This window comes from Calypte anna, chromosome 4A (assembly GCF_003957555.1).
Source record: "Calypte anna isolate BGI_N300 chromosome 4A, bCalAnn1_v1.p, whole genome shotgun sequence".
Lineage (NCBI taxonomy): Eukaryota > Metazoa > Chordata > Aves > Apodiformes > Trochilidae > Calypte > Calypte anna.
Genome location: NC_044248.1, coordinates 32,820,612 through 32,835,542, shown reverse-complemented (window position 1 = coordinate 32,835,542; position 14,931 = coordinate 32,820,612). Strand labels below are relative to the sequence as shown.

At 37.6% G+C, this 14,931-nt stretch overlaps 1 protein-coding gene across 1 annotated transcript in view; it reads left to right on the top strand.

Annotated features, from left to right (window-relative positions):
* GUCY1B1 (guanylate cyclase 1 soluble subunit beta 1) overlaps positions 1-12,915 on the top strand; it is a 40,576-nt gene extending 27,661 nt beyond the window's left edge. Inside the window, exons 6-13 of the mRNA XM_030450061.1 lie at positions 242-472; positions 1,861-1,977; positions 2,812-2,945; positions 3,727-3,924; positions 5,429-5,666; positions 6,917-7,057; positions 8,189-8,343; positions 8,662-12,915. Coding sequence (XP_030305921.1) covers positions 242-472; positions 1,861-1,977; positions 2,812-2,945; positions 3,727-3,924; positions 5,429-5,666; positions 6,917-7,057; positions 8,189-8,343; positions 8,662-8,794 — 1,347 coding nt within the window. The 3' untranslated portion in view covers positions 8,795-12,915. The remainder of the gene's footprint in view (positions 1-241; positions 473-1,860; positions 1,978-2,811; positions 2,946-3,726; positions 3,925-5,428; positions 5,667-6,916; positions 7,058-8,188; positions 8,344-8,661) is intronic.
* Positions 12,916-14,931: the final 2,016 nt, after the last annotated feature.

Here is a 14,931-nt window from a genome sequence, read left to right as displayed (position 1 = left end):
AAAAGCAAGTGTAAGCTGATCCTTCACCCCTGATTTCAGGATGTGCTTTTCACATGATCTTCAGTTTGTATAGACTCTCTAAAATCAGAAATACATATTAGAATATAATATTTTTCAAGATGTAAACCTCAATCTCAAATTCATCTTTCTGCCCTAAAGGTATTCCTGTCTTCATAGTAGCATTCTGGTTATTAATGAGTAATAGAGTTTTCAGATTTCATTTTTTCCTTCATTTTTCTAGGTTATTCAGCAGAGAAATGAGGAATGTGACCATATTCAGTTTTTAATTGAAGAGAAAGAGTCTAAAGAAGAGGACTGCTATGAAGACCTTGACAGATTTGAAGAAAATGGTACCCAGGAGTCTCGCATCAGTCCCTATACTTTCTGCAAAGCTTTTCCTTTCCATATAATATTTGACAGAGATCTGGTTGTTACACAGTGTGGCAATGCAATATACAGAGTCCTTCCACAGGTTAGATGATTCTCATGCATGATAATCATAGAGATTCCTAATGCTAGATGCTTTACAGATTTATTTTAAAGATTAATAAAATAGATTTAGGATTCTCTGTATAAATAGCATTCCTGTGTAACTGTATAACATTTACTACATTGTGCTTCTCTTGCTTGAAAAAGCATTGTGAAAATAGCCCTAATTCTGCAGCAGGTCTGTTCCTTATGAACCTGTCCATGTGTAATAAGAGAATAATCTTGAGCAGAGAAAACCTCGTCACTCCTACAGTTCAGGTATTACTTTGATACCTGATTCTTTCTGGTATCTTTCTCCAAGATACATTTACTATAGAAGGGACAGATAACTCTAAAATGCATGTAACTCACTCTGCAACTTGGCCTGGCGTTCTATACTGTGTAGTGTAGCAGCAGGTACACAGTCTACACATATTACTTGACAGTAATGCCTACAGATACTTAAAATATCAGATGGACAATAATTGAAGAGCAGAGTAACAGAAGTTGTAGCTTACTTTCTTGGCTTGTGCATCAAAAGCATCAGATTAACTAAGATGAGTCAAATTATGTTTGTGATACATACATGTGTGTGTTCTGAACTGAATGCAGCTGCTGCAATTTCCTCTGGATATTTAAGAGTAGTCAGAGGTCCACTTAATATTATGCATTTTGTACTTGAATGGGATATCTCAGCTCTTGCCTGAAAGAGCTGACAGTGTTTCTAGAAATAAGCAACAGGTAAAGCAGTAATATGAGAGAAGTAAAAGGTAAGATGATGAAAACATCAAAGGATCTTTACAATTAGATAGCCTAATGTTACACATATCTTGTTATTTCTGAGTTATTGACATGCTTTTAAAATGCAACTTTGTTTTAATTGTTTATTCCTGCATTTTAATTTTATTTTTATTTTGTGATTTCTCTCTCAGTTTTGCAGAAAGATTTGGATAATCAGCTTTGGAAGTAGCTCTGCCAGATTTTTCTCAAGGATATTCGCTGAGCTGCTGTGACTTAACTGTTCAGCCTCCTGATGATAACCAGAGTCCTTATTAGCAGAGTTGATGCTTTAGAACACATAGTTTATTGCAAAGGGAGTTTGAAAGAGATGTCTCGGGGGCAAATACTGGAAAATTTTTTTTTTACTGTAGAGTGGGAACAGCTTGATAGATAGCAAATGTGATAGTGTAATAATTTTACAAGGTTGTCTTGCATACTAGAATTGTACTTTGAAGTAGTAATCTTTAAATTAAAACCTTGTGTTTCAATGGAGAAATGCAGAATATATATATTATCTTCTATTCAGTATTGTTGTCAAGAAAATAGAATGTAACTACAATATGTACATTTTAGTTATAAAACATAACAATATTTTTTTAATTTCTATTCTAGCTGCAGCCAGGAAATTGCAGCCTGTTGTCAGTTTTCTCCTTGGTCCGGCCTCATATTGATATTAGTTTCCATGGGATCCTCTCACATATCAATACAGTCTTTGTACTGAGGACCAAGGTAACTAGACCAAGTAATTCAGCTGGCTTTTCTTGAAGTATGCATGCTTTGGGGAGATAAGAACAAGTGCTGAAAGCTCACAAGTCTTCAGAGAAAATTCTTTGCACAGTAGCACACTCAGTCCCTTTTGAGTCTTGAGCCAAGAAAGAGCCACAGGTGTGAATTTATGTGTAACTGTTACGTTAAATTCTTTATAGGAATGGTGAAGTATATATGCTTCGTGCCTGATGCTTTCTTTTCAAGGAGCCAACCCATTTTATGGCATTGTATCAAAGTACATGTAGAGGGGCACTTACATCTACTTCTGCTTCATAATGATATGAGAGATAAATATGAAATGTGTTCTGGCTTGAGCCCATACCTTCATACACAGTTCTGTGTCCTCTTCTCTAGAGAGGGCAGGAGAGGAGATGGGTGATATGAACCAATGCAGCAAGTAGGGTAGAACCTACTGTGTCAAGGAGCCTGCTTATTTACAGAAAACTGACCCTGAAAGAAACAAACAGAATTTCTTAAAGATGCTCCAGGTGTAGGTAGAACTTCATGGAGCAGGCAATACTTTTGTCAAACTATTGTTAAGAAATTACACAGAAGAAAACAAGTTATGAACATGACTGTAAAGAAAGATACCATGCTTTATCTTTGAGGTAGCAAATCACAGCATTAAAATACTAAGTGGATGGTGTTCAAACGAGAAATTAATTGAGTTTTAATGTAGTCTGTAACTCTATTCCAAACATTTTCACTGCCTTCATAAGGAGGGCTCTTACCTTTGTGGCCTGATGTGTAACACACATATATTGCCCTCACACTACTGTGACTTTTCATCACCAGGAGGGGCTGTTGGATGTGGAAAAGCTCGAGTGTGAAGATGAACTGACTGGCACAGAAATCAGCTGCTTGCGCTTGAAAGGGCAAATGATCTACCTGCCTGAAGCAGACAGTATTCTCTTTCTTTGCTCACCAAGGTACTGTAAACCTTAGGAGTTCAAGAATATTGGTTTTCATTGTAGAATTTCTACTTTTAAGAACACTTATGAGAGTAGTGCTCCAGAGATTAATTGGCTCAAGTACTGACTCCATTGATTTTTATGTGTTTATACTAGAAGTGGTAGGAACATTTAAACGTTGGAACTTGACTGATTATTGAATAATTCAATATAAACATTGGGATGCTCTTGCCCAGTTTGTACCAATGGGAATTCCTCATTGCCAGCAAGTTTTGTTCTTTGTTTCTTACTCTGAAAGTGCTAAGAAATTCCTCCATGATTCAATTTCCTGTATGGATTCGTATATTTTTGCAGTAGTTCTAATCTAATAGAGTAGTGATGATTATAAAGAAGTGGTTGGAATGAAGGATGGAATGGAGAATGAAGAACACATTGAGCTAACACATCAGATTACACAGTTATGATATGTTCATCTCCTGTGTTAAAGGAAGAGAGTGAATGAAAATTGAAAGAGGCTTTCTTTACATAAAATCACCTTTATTTGAGTACTGAAGTATATGCAGTTCTCATCAATGAGAATTCTGTATTCAAATGTAAAAAGCAAGAGCCATTTGTTAACATGAATGAACACAAATCCAATACAATTTCATAGAAAAGATACATTGTACAGCTCATCACAAGTTCAGAAGCATAATCTTTCTTCTGTTATTCATCAGCCTCTGCTGTTCATTTGAGTTTTAAATGCTTCTTTGGCATGTTTAAGCATACCTATATTATTATATCTCTCTCCACATTGCAGTGTGATGAACTTGGATGATTTAACCAGACGAGGTTTATATCTGAGTGATATTCCATTGCATGATGCTACCCGTGACCTGGTTCTTTTGGGAGAGCAGTTCAGAGAGGAATACAAACTGACTCAGGAGCTGGAGATCCTCACTGACAGACTGCAGCACACACTGCGTGCACTGGAAGATGAAAAGAAAAAGACAGACACGTAAGAAATGAATCCTGATTTTGAGCTGAAACAGTCACAGCAATATATTATTTATAGCTGCCTTCTTCAAAAATAATAGGGTCTTGGAAGGGATATAAGACATATTCAGGGCAAGAATTTTTTCGTCAAGAAAGAAAGTTTTACTTTTAATGCCTCACAGGGTATTTGTAAAATATCATCTGCAGGCTAGGCTATTAGGTGCACAGGTGTTTTGATGGATCCTTACTTAATAAGGAAAATTGTGAGAAATGACCTGACATCCTTTTTGCTTTTTTAATTACCTAAAACAGTAGTTCTGCAAACTTTCTAAAAGCAGTCTATGTAGCCAAGATGAATTTGATGAATGCCCAAATGTTACTGTTTGATGGAGTTCTGTAAACCAGCTGTAGGCTATATCTTTTTGGACTGCTGTGTTCACAGAGTAATAGAACAGAAAAACATCTCTTATAGGCATCAACAATAGTCTGTAAGGGTAAGTTTTGCAATACACTAGTGTGAAGAATTTTATTTTATAGTTAACTATAGAAATGTATTTGGGGCTTTCTATATAATATTACTATGTAAGTACGTAACCATGATAAAATATATGCATTGGGCCCCAAATCCATGTCTACAGGTAACTTAGCAGGTAACTATGGCATCTTAGCTCAAATACTACTGGCAGATAAATTAACCAAAATTTGTGTGACAATCAGTGTGGCATTGATGGCTGACTCACACTTACAAAACATAGTCCCTATGTCTGTAATAGAAGAATTTCTTGTGGATTATGATTGTTTAGTAGTAGAGTTACCATTTATTGTTCTATGAATTCTATTGACAAATACATTTTTTCTGTGGTAGAGGAATAGAAATTATTGCAAAGAGAGCTGAAAGATATGAATGGAAGATTCAGAGAGAAAAGAATACTAAAAAATGTTTTATTCATTCTTGTTGACTTGTTTTATAAAGTCATTTTATCTTCAGGAATTCTACCCTTCTTGGCAGCCACTGGAACAGACAGTGTCAGTTACCATATCATGTATTCACTCATTATAACTCATACAGTAGTGAACTTGCCAAAAGTGCAGCTAATGAGGGTTTGTGAGGGAAGCTGTGTACAAAATGATGCTCAAAATCTGTGAAACAGTCACAGATCTTCAGCTTGCCCACTTAGCTGTGTAAGGAGGTGGAATACACCTTAAGGTGGCAGCCAGAAAGTTGAAAGGATACACCAGAGTGGGATGAAGGTCTGTGTGTGATTTGTATTCTATTTACATGATATTTAATGTGAACAAGTGTGTGTTAATGTGATCTGAAGTGTCCTGGCTTTAGGTATGTTGATGTGGATCAGCTCCTACTTCCCAAGTAACGTATTTTTCAGTAAACATCTTTTATATTGCTCTTTGATGCTGCGAGTGTATTACAAACCCTATGGGAAGTACTAAATTAATACTGGCTGATGCAAGATCTTTCTCCATATTCTTTCTGTTTTGCTTGTGCCTCTCTTTCCTGACACATTTAGGTTACTGTACTCTGTTCTACCACCATCAGTGGCAAACGAGCTGAGGCACAAGCGTCCTGTCCCAGCCAAGCGGTATGACAATGTGACCATCCTTTTCAGTGGCATTGTTGGATTCAATGCCTTCTGTAGTAAGCATGCCTCTGGAGAGGGAGCCATGAAGATTGTTAATCTTTTAAATGACCTGTACACAAGATTTGATATTCTGACTGATTCACGAAGGAATCCATTTGTTTATAAGGTAAGTATAAGTATTTAATCTCTGAATTTTCAATAATTCCCTATCACTTCTGAGCCCCTCACTACAATAAGGACATGGAGGTGCTGGAGTGTGTCCAAAGAGGGACATCAAAGCTGGTGAATGGTCTAGACAACAAGTCTTATGAGGAGGAGTTGAATGAACTGGGATTGCTTAGCCTGGAGAAAAGGAGGCTGAGAGGACACCTTATCACTCTCAACAACCACCTGAAATAAGGTTGTAGCAAAGCAGGGGGTTGATCTCTTCTCCTAAGTAATAAGCAACAGAATCACCTCAAGTTGTGCCAGGAGAGGCTTAGATTGGATATTAGGAAAAAAACCTTACATTGAAAGGGTTGTCAAGCACTGGAACAGGCTGCCCAGGGAAATGGTTGAGTCACCCCTGCTGTAGGTAACATGTGGGAAATGGTTTTATGTTGGACTTGGCAGTGTTTGGTTAATCATTGGACTTAGTGATCTTAAAGACTTTTTCCAACCAAAATGGTTTTTCTATCCCCTGTTTTTTAGGCTTTTAAAAAAAGCTAGTTGAGGTCTCAGTCTTCAAACTCTTTTACCTAATATTATTTTAAAAAGAGTAGCTGGTTTATGTCTAAATTTGTGAACAAACATAAAGGGCTTAGTCCTCAGCAGGATTTCTGCAATGGGTGATATATAAATCTATTTCCATGTAGATGACCCTGTGCTTTAAGTTTTCTAGTCATGCACCTGGATCTCCTGGTTGTAAATTGTAACTTGTTCAGTTATTCCATGTGAACTGGATTCCTTAATTAGGAATGAGGTGTAGTTGCAGGTGTATCTGGTAGCAGGTGGATGGGTAGCTAGGTAGGATAGATAGATGCATAGATACATAGATACAGACAGATCCCATCTATATATACACATGTATGCTTGTGTGTTTATAAGATTCATTGCTAGTTTTTACTAGAAATCAATTTTTGTGTTCTGTACGAAGAGAATCTAGTGTGTGAGTCAACACAAACATAGTTCTCAGTTTCTACAGAAATTCAGAAGACCCCAAAAGACAGGCCCAAGTTCACACAATCACAGTGATATTTTAATTTTTGACATTCTGACCTTATAATAAATTATCTTCATTAACAACCAGAGATGAGAGGAATTAAGGTGATTTGAATGAAGATTAACTATATGAAAGGATAAGGAGTCTTAAAGGAAATGTCCTGGAATTCTAAATCCTATAGTAATAAAGCAATTGAAAAATATCTGTCTTGATAGGTGGAAACAGTTGGGGACAAGTATATGACAGTGAGTGGTCTACCAGAGCCTTGCATGCACCATGCACGATCTATCTGCCACCTGGCATTGGATATGATGGAAATAGCAGGCCAGGTTCAAGTAGATGGTGAGCCTGTACAGGTCAGTAAATGTGTGGGCTTGAAGGAAGAGCCCATTCTTTGATATGATAATAATGCTTTGGAATATGCTAGTGCTCAAGTCACTTTCCACGCAAACTTTGTTTTGTTAGGTTTTGAGTCTGATACCTGCAGTGCAGAGTCACATGTAGATGTGACGTGCCGGCCCCAGACCTTAAAATCTAATTATTGTGCTTAATCTATTAAACAACTAAATTAACTCCACATCATTTAAGTGTTTTTCCCCATCTTTTCTATCTCATCATCAAATTCCCATTGTGCATCCGGTACAATTACTTGAATCTTCCTCATCTCAGTGAACTGAACAATAATATTCCCTCACTAGTATTTTTGATCAGGCTTCAGATCCTCACATCAGCATGAGAAAATGTTGCATTAAAAAGAAAAGTACATAGGTGGTTGCTGCAATGATTGCTGGCAATAATGTGTAATAGTGGAAATTCACTGATTGTGGGATTTTTTGAAGATGTTGTGGTATTAATACAAGAATAGGTGTATCTGCATTCACCTTTCCTCCTCAGAAGGCTGTGAGAGGAAAATAAGAAATTAGTGCAATGCATATTTCTATTTGCATTGCACATGACATGAAGGTCGTTGGTCTAACACCTCACTTAATCTGTGTACTTCACCTTGTCACTGAGCAAAGAAGTGAGAATGCTTGGTTTGGGCTTTGAAGTAACTGTCATGTGCCATAAGAACAATCTTTCCCAAACATCTGTTCTATCTCTTGAGCTTTTAATTGCCAAATACCATGACATTTGACCTACACCATCAATCTCTGCATCTTCTGATCACTCATGAAACACACACCTGCAGAGCATGTCTCTCTTTCCACTTTTTTTTTTATTTTCACAGTGCACAATAGTGGAGCATGTCATGGTGCATGCTGGAAAATATATGGAGTTTGTTCTTTCATGTGGGAGACAGAACCATGGCATTGCACTACAATTAAAAAAAAAAAAAGTGACACAAAACACAAAATGCAAGGCTTTAAAGAAGCAGGAGTGGCACACTGAAAAACGTCTAGTAGACATAAATGACATAATACCTGTATTTAGTTCAGAAGTCCTTTATGTTGAGTTTGAATATTCAAATTGTATTTTTCTCTCAAAAGATAACAATTGGAATCCACACTGGTGAGGTAGTCACAGGTGTGATAGGCCAAAGGATGCCACGTTACTGTCTCTTTGGAAATACTGTCAATCTAACAAGCAGAACAGAAACTACTGGAGAAAAGGGAAAGATCAATGTCTCTGAATATACTTACAGGTGAGTGATGCACTATTTTTATTGGTGTTGACATCCTAAAAGACATGACTTTATCTGCATAACATCGAAGTGGTTTTGGAGTTGAAATTGAGAGGACTCCTGCAAAACACAATTTAAATACATGAGTTCTCATGAAACTGTTTGGCAGATTGCATTATGCTACACTGTTATTGGTATGCAAATATAATAATGATCTAGAGATAGATTCGGCTCTTTTATTGATTGGCTCACATATCTGTATCATGTTTAATATATTATATAGTCTGTGGTGTGGATGAATAGTACATACATTTACATGTTTTTTTCTTTCAATTTCAGGTGTCTTATGACACCAGAAAATTCAGATCCTCAGTTCCACCTGGAGTACAGGGGTCCAGTTTCTATGAAGGGTAAAAAAGAACCAATGAAGGTTTGGTTTTTGTCCAGAAAGAGTACAGAGACAGAGGTATGACTAACCAGAGTATAATTTGTTTTAAACAAAGCATAAATACGACAAATTTAATCTAAACCACTGAGATCCACTTGCATTTGCAAAACTAAATATTTCCTAGAAAAAATTAAGTTGTACAACACTATTTCATTAATGCATTTACTGCCTTGACAGCACATTCAAGTCCTTCGTTGTCTTTGCAGTTATTGCAGTCCTTGAAATAATAATTTTGTATTTTGAGAAGTCCTTGAGGGAATGCCAAGTGTTTTAGTATTTATATCTCTCTCTTCTTATGAAGAAGAATTCTATTTCTCCACTGTACTAGATTTTGCAATCCAATGTCCATTTCTGTTTAGCTGACATGTCTGATTATCACCACTTCAAAATTTAGCTCTTGCACTGAGGGAATAAATGTACCTTCAGATATTTAGGCAAAAGTCCAGCAACAATTTGCAGGCAGTTTCCCATCTGATGTGCATGGTGGTCTGTTAACCCCAGATGGATCTGCTTGCTCAGAGAGCCTTGCATGATAGAGGTCTTGCTTTACAAATATATGATGTATGAGCCTAAAATGGTGTAGGGTAAAGCTCATCAAGCACTGAGTTGTCTTTAGGCTTTTAAGTGAGTGTATTTAATATTCAAAATACACCTGACTACAATAATGAAAGTCATTAGTTACCTCTGCTGAAATAATTCTTGTAAGGCAATTTCAAAGGAAATTTAATTAGTGTCTGAACTCCCATGTGCTTCCAAAAATAAAATTTAGGCTGTTAAACTGTTTGGGCTCTTTGCAAGAAGATGATATGATACAGATTGATGATATGATAAAGATATGATACAGATGAATGACACAGAGTCATTACTATGGTTACCAAGTGTATAAATACTGACATTTTAGTGGTAATTCCCAGTATTAACACCCAGTATTAAACTTCTGGGGAGACCCTGTACTTAAACTCTGCTGAAGTCTGCATTCTACTATACATACAGTAATGCTCTGGGTGCCACTTTTGATAATACTTGTCTATTTCTATGCTTTATCAAAATCAACTCTAATTTCACATAGTTACCATTCTTTTAAATCTATAGTTGTTTTAAAAATATATTTTAATTGAATCACCTTTCACTTTTTTCTGCATTATAAATTACATTCTATCATTTGTAGCAGGCACATTATAATTTTAAATGGAAAATTTCAGAGCTACTGAGTCAGTTGGGTATTTTCCTTGTTTCCATCCCACAAGTTTAATATGAATATAGGGTTCAGATAGCTTAAAATTCCAATTTCCTTTTAGAGATCTTGTACAACAGTTGGTTTTGTCAGTCCTCACAACAGTCCTGAAAGGTATTTGCTGATACTCTTAGCTAGTACTTGACCTTTGTAGAGAGGGACATGAGGGCAGGAAGAAGCCTGACAAAAAATAGTCAGCCTGATTGTAGTAAGCTTGGGAGAAGACTAAAAAGATAGAGTGTTGTGTGGTGATTTGACCTAATCATTTATGAAAGCATCATCTTATGAAAGGTGATTTTGAAATCTGAAAGAATATAATCCTCTGATCATGTAATGCTTTTCCACTCCCTGCAAAGATGCACTGAGTTTTACTCCTTTAAGATTTTTCTGAAGCTCACAGTTTGTCTTGGGAAGGTACCCTACATGTTATTTGTGGCACTTCATAGGCTGTACATAATAGTTATGATCCAAAAGTAGAAATCATGCTAATGTATTATCATATACAGTGCTGTCAGTTTCAGAGGGACTGCTCAGAACAACGAATATGGCATGTTAACATATATTCAGAAACTTTATGGTAATTTTCTGAAACATCACTCCAGAATATTGCAATAAGTGGCTTATAGAAGTAAACATAAAAATATTTCTTAAATAATCCTGAAGATAATTCTGTACATTATTTTTTCACTGTGAAGTTTTCTACCTCCAGTATATTTAAGTCTATGATAGATTCACATTAGCACATTAGTCTTCTTTTCATGTTATCCCTTGAGAGTGATTAGTTCAGCATTTGCAAATATAGCAGCTTAATATTTTACCCTGAAGCCCCATAATTAATATGTGCTGAGGAAAGATGACAAAATACTTACAGCTGGCATAGAGCTGTGAAACCAAGGCTTAAAATATGCTCTCTGCTAGACCTGTAGAAAATTGCAGTGCTGAAGCAGCTCAGCATACCTCAAACTTGGTTCCTAAGTTGACAATTCTAATATAAGTTACCATGGGTAGAGGTTACTTCTGAGAAAGACTTGGTTTACCAGAATCAGTGTTGGGAATGCTGCTTCTTTTTTCATTCAAGGTATCTCTGTCACGATACCATTACAACAAAAATCAGAATTGCATCAGAAATATTCATAGAACAAAAGCAACTGGGAGCTATTACTCATTTTGCATCTGCTTGTTTGCATGCTTATAAGATAAATTATTATTATCACTATTGTTTTAACAGATATTTAGCTGCAGTTTCTCTCTGGAGAAAGAGATTTGTTGTAAAAAGTAAAGCTTGCAGAGACCCTGACTGCAATTCCCATAATTTCCAGCTTCCAAATATATTTCTCTTCTGCCCTGTTCCCACATTACTTGTGGGAACAAGTTGAAGTCTCTCAGTCAGAGCCAGTAGTTCATCAGGAAATGTAGGAATTGTTACATTCCTACATACAGCACATGGGAAAGAAATACATGTGTTACTTATGTGTGTTTTATTATTATCATTATTTACTGATATTGGTTGCAAGTTGTAAAATGTATTTTGTCACTGCACTGACCCACCATGTTGTTGCTTCAAAGAAAATCCCTTACTTCTCAAATTCTACTTGCATGCACTCAAGGAAGCAGAGCAAGATGCTCTCTGAAGAGGAAGAAGACGCTGGATAGGGTGCAATACTGTCTTCAAGTAGGGTGCCAGGTTGAGTTATGGTTGTTATTTTACATCATATTTCCCATTGTCATGTGCAGTACCATTGTCTTTTGCCCCACTCCTGAAATCATACAGTTTTTCTCCAGGCTTGCTTGCTATTTTTATTTCCTTAATGTATGGTATTGTTATATCTCTGCTATGAGCATGTATTTCAAGCTTTCCTTATTTTGATATGCATTTTTGCACATCAATCATATGGCCCTTTCTACCACCAGATAATACTGAATAAATTTTTTTACTATGCACCACTTTGATCTGATGCTTCACACCTTCATCTTCATTTCCAAAGTATAGTGGCTACATGAATCTATGACATTTTTTGAAAGATAAGTATTTCAGATGTTGGGCAGAACAATGAAAGGTCTAGTTTTTAAAAAAATACCTGAAGCAGCCTTATCAAAATTATTGGATAAGTGTGGTTTATCAGATTTAGTTCTGCTTTTACCATGCTTCCCAATGATTTTGTGAATAACATTTGGACACACTAAATTCCTGGTTAGAAAAATGTTCCTCTTTTGATATCATCCTGAATTTTCCCTTTGCAGACATTATGCAGACATTTTCTACATTGAAAGGGAGCAGTTGTTTGTCTGATTCTGCCATTTGAAGCATGTGCCAATGTACTTCTACTGAAAGGATTTTCACTTGCAGTGTATTTCTCATTGATTTTTATTACCTAAATGAAGTTGTCATGTTAATAGTAGATTGCTGGACAATTTTAGGCTACTTGTAGTACTTTCATTCTTTTCTAATGGAGCCCCCAGAATTGAAAGCCATGCTGCTAAGACATGGTTGTCATGATTGCTCTTTGGTTTAATCTCTCTCATTTTCAGGAATTATTTTATTCCTTGGGAGGACTTAATAATAATATAGGCATCATGGCATAATTAAGGGACGTAAAGCACAATAGTGGTTCTTATCAGCTGATACAGTCTGTAAAAGTGGGTAAGGTTTCAGATGTCTCTGGTTTCATATCTTCACCAATTCCCACACATAGATCTTCCATAACATCAACATACAGTGCATTTTTATGTGAATATTATCTATTCTTATCTGACTGGTAATTTCTGAATATTTGCATTATAATACAGGATAGTGCAATTACTATGTGTATAAAAATTTTCAATACCTAGCATACCATTATCAGCACAGAATATGTATGTATAAATGTTTCATGTTAATGTGCAAAAGAAGTTGCAATAAATTATTTTTTTCCACTGACTCACAGAAATTTGGGGGTTTTCTTTTTGGTTAAATCTGTATTTCAGTGTTTGATACAAAACAGTTATGTTCTCCATTCCATAATTTGAACTTCAGCTTCAATTATTTGTGGAGTCATTGCTCCAAAGTTTGCAGATCTCCAAGAGCCTCCCACATTCAGGTTAGTGAACTGCATACTCACATTCAAATTATGTAGATTAATCTCTCCTCTTGACAGCAAAGGGCTCTTCTGGGGCTTTTTGAAGCCAGGAAAGTGGCTGGCATGTCCTGGGGGGACAGCAGCTTGTGGATGGGCTGCTGAGGCAGTATGGGTGTAGAAGGTCTGAGGGTCACAGGGTGGTGTAGCAGGTAGTTTACCCAGAAGTTCTCATGGGAGGGTGCTGAAAGCCTGCTAACTCAGCCAGGAAGCAATGGTTTCCACTCAGCAGAAGACCAGGGCATCCCTGAGCTCTGCACCCACCAGCGCTGATGCGGCTTCCCAGCCAGAGCTCTGGTGGAAACACCCAGGAGTAGGGCTGCAGGGTGTCCCCTGCCCTGATGCCGGTGTCAGATGGCACTGGTGAGAATCCCTGTAAGAGGTGTGCCCAGGGAGAGGAGTTCCTCTTCTAAGTGATGGAGCTCAGGGAGGAGGTCAGCAGGTTGAGGGCCATCAGGGAATGCAAGAGAGAGATGCTTTGAGTCTCACCCTGCCTCTCAGGATAGAAACCCAGGAGTCAGACAGAGCCCCTGCAAGAGGGAACTCCCTGTTCTTTTTCCACCTGTCTAACGAGGGCACTTGAAGGACAGGAGGCAATGGCAAGAGGTCCCTGCCTGGCACAGCAGGCACTGCAAGTACCTCTGTCCAGAAGCCCAGCCCAGATGCCACTCCAGAGCAGGTACAGTGCTCTTGCAAGGGGAACAGGAAAATGGTAAGGAGGAAGTGACAACACTGAGGGTGTCATCATGGTCTAGATGGACCACCCCCTGCACCAAAACATCTTCAGTGAAGACCAAAAGACAGGTCATTGTCATAGCTCACTTGTAAAGGGAGCAGAAGGGTTGATATGCACACTGGGCCAGCTACACAGGGAGGTCTGCTATCTGCCTGGGGCCCAGGTTAATGATGTAAAGAAGTTTCTCTCTAATATGGCCCTGCTGCAACATGGGAGAGCACACAGTAGCCAACGAATACATCACTGCTACAGCTACCAGTCCCCAGTTTTTATGTTCCTTCCTTCCTGCTGGAAAAACCCTTTCTTTGTCAGGTGATGCCTTGTTTTCTAATTAAACACTGCAAAATGCTAGTATTTTCTCCCCCCATCGTTACAATACCAGGCAAAATATGCAGAATATTACAACAGTCCTGAAGAAAACAAAAAGAATTAGACTGTTGTGTCAGGTCTTGAACACTCTACAAGGCTGATAGGATAAAGCTGTAGTGATTGTTCTGCCTATGACCCTGCCCAAGAGGTACCTGCACTGTAATACCACCAGGGTAAAATAGTCTATGACCAAAAAACCAGTTCTAATTTTCTTTGGAAAACTGTTAACAAAACAGAATGGCTGAACACACTTTAGTGAAGGAAATCCTATTTGTTCTCAGTTAAAACTTAAAGGCAGGTATTGAGATGGGTTGCTGAACTTGTGTTAATCTTGCAAAAGGTATGAGGCTTTTGCTCCCAAAGCCAGGGCTTGCAGCAGCTCTGCACCTCTGCTGGATCTGTGCTCAGCTTGAGAGTGTTTGCCATCTACTGAAGCACCACAACATGGTCAGGGACATTTTGATATGACATTTGCTCAACTAGTTTGGGCTTCTCTTTATTGTTTGCTTATTTTTAGCAGGAAGAATAATTTTTCCTTGGCAGCAACTCAAAACTCTTTAAAAGGAAAGTTTCAAATGCTATGAAACACTGGGAAAATTAACAGTAGGGGCTTGCTTTGCTCTGACCCCATCAAAAAAGGCCTTAGCAGTGTTAAACAGGTCATCCAAGGGCCGAACAGGAGCTGCCTGAAGAAGTGCGTCTGATTTGT